The sequence below is a fragment of the Nomascus leucogenys genome, chromosome 2, assembly GCF_006542625.1.
Source record: "Nomascus leucogenys isolate Asia chromosome 2, Asia_NLE_v1, whole genome shotgun sequence".
NCBI classification, from domain to species: domain Eukaryota; kingdom Metazoa; phylum Chordata; class Mammalia; order Primates; family Hylobatidae; genus Nomascus; species Nomascus leucogenys.
Window position 1 is genome coordinate 17,415,414 of NC_044382.1, and position 6,547 is coordinate 17,421,960.

At 37.1% G+C, this 6,547-nt stretch overlaps 1 protein-coding gene across 3 annotated transcripts in view; it reads left to right on the top strand.

The window, feature by feature from the left end:
• GABRB2 (gamma-aminobutyric acid type A receptor beta2 subunit) overlaps positions 1 to 6,217 on the top strand; it is a 257,751-nt gene extending 251,534 nt beyond the window's left edge. The window contains exon 11 of one of the 3 annotated variants that reach the window (XM_003268612.4): positions 4,232 to 6,217. In XM_003268612.4, coding sequence (XP_003268660.1) covers positions 4,232 to 4,579 — 348 coding nt within the window. In that variant the 3' untranslated portion in view covers positions 4,580 to 6,217. The remainder of the gene's footprint in view (positions 1 to 4,231) is intronic. The other 2 variants (XM_030825581.1, XM_030825577.1) reach the window with 2 other exon arrangements.
• Positions 6,218 to 6,547: the final 330 nt, after the last annotated feature.

Here is a 6,547-nt window from a genome sequence, read left to right on the forward strand (position 1 = left end):
TAAATAAAGGCAGAAGCCTTAGAGCAGGGAAGGAACTCAAGAGGTGGTCCCAGAAGTTCCAGTCTTTAGGCTGGTGTTGCAAAGTTAAACCCATCTTATTGATGACTCACAAAGAGGTGAAGTGAGTTACTAAGAGTTCACAAAACTAATTCCATTAATAAATATTTACTTATTGAGCATCTGCTATGTGCCAGGTGCCATGCCAGAAGTTTGGGGATGCAATAATGAGTGAGACGGATTTTGTGTCTCTCTTCATCAAGAAGTATAGTATGGTGGGGAAGACAGAAATAAAGTAAATAATATAGGCACAGGCAAAGACTTCATGATTAAAATGCCAAAAGCAATGGCAACAAAAGCCAAAATTGACAAATAGGATCTAATTAAACTAAAGAGCTTCTGCACAGCAAAAGAAACGATCATCAGAATGAACAAGCAACCTACAGAATGGGAGAAAATATTTGGAATCTATTCATCTGACAATGGGCTAATATCCAGAATCTATAAGGAACTTAAACAAATTAACAAGAGTAAAACAACCCCATCAAAAGGTGGATGAAGGATATGAACAGACACTTCCCAAAAGAAGACATTTATGTGGCCAACAAATATGAAAAAAAGCTCATCATCACTGGTCATTAAAGAATGCAAATCAAAACCACAATGAGATACCGTCTCATGCCAGTTAGAATGGCAATCATTAAAAAGTCAGGAAACAACAGATGCTGGAGAGGATGTGGAGAAACAGGAACACTTTTACACTGTTGGTGGGAATGTAAATTAGTTCAACCATTGTGGACGACAGTGTGGTGATTCCTCAAAGACCTAGAACCAGAAATACCATTTGACCCAGCAATCCCATTACTGAGTATATACTCAAAAGAATATAAATCCTTCTACTATAAAGACACATGTACACGTATGTTTATTGCAGTACTATTCACAATAGCAAAGAATTGGAACCAACCCAAATGCCAATCAATGATAGACTTGATAAAGAAAATGTGACACGTATATACCATGGAATACTATACAGCCATAAAAAAGGACGAGTCCATATCTCTTGCAAGCACATGGATGAAGCTGGAAACCATGATTCTCAGCAAATTAAGATAGGAACAGAAAACCAAACACTGCATGTTCTCACTCATAAGTGGGAGTTGAACAATGAGAACACATAGACACAGGGAAGGGAACATCACACACCAAGGCCTGTCGGGGGTGGGGGACTAGGGGAGAGATATCATTAGGAGAAATACCTAATGTAGATGACTGGTTGATGGGTGCAGCAAACCACCATGGCACATTTATACCTATGTAACAAACCTGCATGTTCTGCACATGTATCCCAGAACTTAATGTATAATAATAAAAATTAAAATAAGCAGTCTATTTTAAGTTGAAGTATTCTATTGATATGAAAGACACTAAGGAGTAGCTGCACTTCATAAATTGATACAGGTGTTCAATACACCTCACCTTCCCCACCCCACCACCCTCCCACTTCAGCCTGTCAAGATCTCTAGTAAGGCTGAGATGATTTTTACCTACAGAAATTTCATCACTCATACGTATACACCACAAGGGCAACATACTTAATTTTCTCTTAGGTATAATTATATGTTGTTTTTTGCCATGTCAGTGGAACCAGTAAGTAAATAAACTTCATCTATGGCATGTCATAATAATCAACTTTGCCTGGTGCTTTAGTTTTTCCAAGTTTTTCTTCACATATTTTATTTCAGTTAGTCTTCCCGAATCCTATTCTTAGTCCACGGAAGAAACTAGATTTAAAGGATTAGGTAATTTTTCCAGGTCAAAAATAACAAATGGAAGAGCCACAAGTACAATCTTTTGACTCTGACTCCAACTCCAGTATTATTCTGGAGATTGTTATTCCCACTAGGATGCAGCAGCAATTCCGTCTTTCTCACCACTGTATCTGTGATGCTTGGCATAGGGCCAAACACACATTGGATGTTCAATCAATTTTTTTTTAATTCATGAATGAAAAAAATACGTAACTAATAGAACTTTATGAATTACCTAATTCAACTCTTGAATTTGGATAATGAAACAGAAACCCACCAAGATTAAATATATTACTCAAAAATAATTTGTTTTAAGCTTTAAGCAAGTTTCCCTTAATAGTAATCCATAGCTGCCAATAATTTTTATTATGATCATTATTGCTATTTTATAGTTTGAACTCAGCCAGGTCTGGTGTCAACTCATAACTTTTCTTATTATAATTGCTCAATAGAGAAGCAAATATCCTGGTGGTTGAAAGAAGGGAAATTTCTGAACAACATCATGTGTAGTGGCCAAGGAAATTTTGCAAATTAAATTATTTCCCAAGTCACTAAAGCAACAGTTAACAACCCAGAGAAGAAAACAACCATGCTGGTAAATAACAGTAAAGGATAGGTGTCCCATTTCCATCAGGTTTACTTTCCTTAAGTGTTGGAAAAGACTCCCCACTCCCAATATTTGTATTGTAATGGTCAAAATTTGAATTCCAGCTCCACCATTTAGTAACTATGTGGCTTTGAGAATTTTGGTGAAGGCCCTCACCTATAACCTCTGGGAAAAAATGCCACTTCCAAGGAATGTTGTGAGCATTCAGTGACTCAGTTGCTGCAAAGCACTGGTACTTGACAGGAACCTTTAAATGTTCCTTCCTTCTGTAGGTCAAGGAAGCCCTCATTAAAGCCATTACCTGGCCCTTCCTTGGCAGGTCTTTTATAACATTTATTCAGCTTTGTTTCCAAATCATATAAACTTTTACAATTCATTTTAATAATATATTTGTTTAGTGTTTCCTCTAAGCAAAATGATATCATAAAGTAAACATGCAGAATGTCTGATCAGTAGGCAGAGATTAATTGGTCAAATATTATGCCCTAGCATATTTTATAGCTTCTATTTCTCAAAAGATTTTAGATTTGAATTTATAATACATGGCCATTAAACCACAGTTGAAAGTTAATTGTTAATATATAATCTTAGCAACATTCTTTTTTGCTTTCTGCATAATTCATGAAGCTCAGAGCATTGTATCTACCAATTAAGCATTTGGTTATATGCCTTGTTTCCATATATCATCAGAGCCTATCACTGACCATCTTTTTTCCTTATAATTTCAGAAATTTTACTGGTAATTGGTATATCTTGATTATCTACCAAAATAAATATGCTCCCTTATTAATAAAAACTTATTCCATCTAGGTTTTATTATCTGTAGCAGTTGAGGCCTCTTAAAAATAAGGCATACAAATCTTCCCTTCTTAACACAAGAAAGAACATTGTGTAATAATTTAATGTTTGGGAGTCATGATATCTATTTATCCTTTGCTTTTAGCTTTGCAAGAAGAAATTATCTAAGAGAGATGATTTGACTATCTGCATAGCCAACTAATTGTACTCCTGAGGCCCAGAATTCAATTGAGCACAGTCAGCTGCAGGCTTGTTGCTTCCTCTCTAATCCTACCCTCTTCCCTTTCGTCTTCTCAGCCCTCCCCACCAACAGTGGATCTGGCTGTTATGCTCCTATTTTTGAATTCCTCTTTATTCTGATTACTGTGGTTACTTTGGCAAGTCACATATGTCCTGCATTTGTATTCTTCAATACTATTTCTTTACCCTATTTATATTGACATTGCAAATTTAAGGTGACATCTCATAACTGGGGGTTAAGAAACATCAATTAGATGAAATTGTATCCAAAAAAAATGCCTGACATACATGGCAAGTACTTGATAGTTACCCATTATTTTTAGTTCTAGTTTTGTTATTAATTCATATATAATTAGGCTACTATTGTGAGCACAATTCAGTAATTAATTTCCTAACACTGTTGCATGCCTAGCACAGCTTAATTTTTATGTGTTCATATCAAGACTATAAATTCTTCAAAAGGGTGCCATGCCTTCGATTTCTCTGCACGCCCTAAGTAGAACTAATGAAAATGATACTAGCAACAGTCTATTATATAATTACATCATTACAGCAATCCTCTAGGGTTGGATTATTATATCATTTAATAAATGGAGAAAGTGAACCTCAAATAGCTTTAGTAGTAGAGTCTCAATTCAGACTCTGGTAATGTAATCACAAAGGTAGCTCCCTTTATCACTCCTATAAATCCCTTAAGTGCCGATCATAGTGCCTTGCCAAGTAAGCACCTGTAAAGCTTCATTGTTCTGCTTGTCTTTTTGATTCTTTTCCCTTGCAGATGGACCCCCATGAGAACATCTTACTGAGCACTCTTGAGATAAAAAATGAAATGGCCACATCTGAGGCTGTGATGGGACTTGGAGACCCCAGAAGCACAATGCTAGCCTATGATGCCTCCAGCATCCAGTATCGGAAAGCCGGGTTGCCCAGGCATAGTTTTGGCCGAAATGCTCTGGAACGACATGTGGCACAAAAGAAAAGTCGCCTGAGGAGACGCGCCTCCCAACTGAAAATCACCATTCCTGACTTGACTGATGTGAATGCCATAGATCGGTGGTCCCGCATATTCTTCCCAGTGGTTTTTTCCTTCTTCAACATCGTCTATTGGCTTTATTATGTGAACTAAAACATGGCCTCCCACTGGAAGCAAGGACTAGATTCCTCCTCAAACCAGTTGTACAGCCTGATGTAGGACTTGGAAAACACATCAACCCAGGACAAAAGTGATGCTAAAATACCTTAGTTGCTGGCCTATCCTGTGGTCCATTTCATACCATTTGGGTTGCTTCTGCTAAGTAATGAATACACTAAGGTCCTTGTGGTTTTCCAGTTAAAACACAAGTGATTTATACACATGGTGGCAAGACAGCCTGAGTGCTCCATGTTGTCTGTTTAGTATGCAGCCTACTCAGAGGGGAATAATTTGGAAGATATTCTTAGAAGGCTCAACAGCATTTTCAGTCATTTGGTCATAACCAGATACTCCTCATCTTCCTTCTTAAGGTTGGCATGCTGTTGAGATGGCATTGTGCTTATGAAACATTATCTGTAATGCCATGCAAACACATTACTTGAAGATGATCTATGCTTTTCTTACTAAGATGATAATGGTGTCATGGAAGATTATTCCCACTGGTTTCTAAAAGATTCTCTTGTGATTGGAGCAGGCTAGGGGAATCAAGACAGAGACTCAGGAAACCGATTTGGCCAGTCTCTTTGCTTGAGCACAGAGAATCAACTATGATGTCTTTCATTTTGGCATTTAGAGATGAGGAGACTTCTGAACATTATCATGCATGGTGGCCAAGGAAACTTTTGCTAAACAGCTATTTCCTAGGTGGTTAAAGTAAGAGTTAACAACACAGAGCAGAGTAGAAAATCAGAAATGACGGTTGTAACAAAAATCAAGCAAGCATGACCCTTATCAGCTCCACACAGCATCTGGTGTATACATACTGTGTCTAGTGGCAAAGGGTGAGTAAGAGAGATTGTTTTTCCATCATCACAAGCTCTTGACAGCATACCTAAAAAGGCTTTTATAGTTTAATCAAAGATAACCATGAAATACAAAAGTTAGAGAAATGAGAATTGTCTTAGATATTCAGGTTAGATTCAGAGTTATTCAAATATACAAATACAGAGCACAAACTAGCAAATATTGTTTTTCTCAGATGTAGTCGGCTGTCACTGCAATTTTTGCCCCTATAATTTTATTTCTGAATTTAATAGCGTATTTCAAGAGAAGGATCTGTTCATCGCTTTAAAGGATTCATGGTCCTCTCCAGCTTTTTTTTTTGCTTCCAAAATTCTGATTATATTCTTAGGAGACTGGCAAAGTAAGGCTTTGGAGAGATTGGGTGAACTATATTTTCTTATGTGCAATGAAATTCACCAGCGTATTTTTCAAAGCAAATAATACTTCAAGGAGTATGAACACACGGAGAGTTAATTTGTGGATTCATTGGTTTTGGGCTTGATTTTCTTAAGAGTGCTTTCATTGTATATGTTGCAATCTGCCTAATCAAGGAAAATATGAAAACTAGTGGAAAATAACAACAAAGCCACATTAACATGATAAATGTTATAAGCCTCAGTTGATATTGCAGAAAAATATGTAACTGTTAATCAGGCAGGCATGATGTATTTTTTTTCTATTTTTAGATTATGCCATTGTGCTTCTTTCTAACTAATTGGACGTATGCATTCATATGTTGGACAAGAAAGAGAATAAGCTAATATGTCTTCCTTCTATCAACATAAGGCTTACATTTTGTTTTTCTTTTTTTTTTTTTTTTGAGACGGAGTCTCGCTCTGTCACCCAGGCTGGAGTGCAGTGGCGCAATCTCGGCTCACTGCAAGCTCCGCCTCCCGGGTTTCCGCCATTCTCCTGCCTCAGCCTCTCCGAGTAGCTGGGACTACAGGCGCCCGCCACCATGCCCGGCTAATTTTTTTTTTTTTGTATTTTTAGTAGAGACGGGGTTTCACTGTGGTCTCGATCTCCTGACCTCGTGATCCGCCATATTTTGTTTTTCTTACAGAAAATAGTGAATTGCTAAATTTTCCTTAAAGTTGAATTTGATTGAACTTTTTCTTG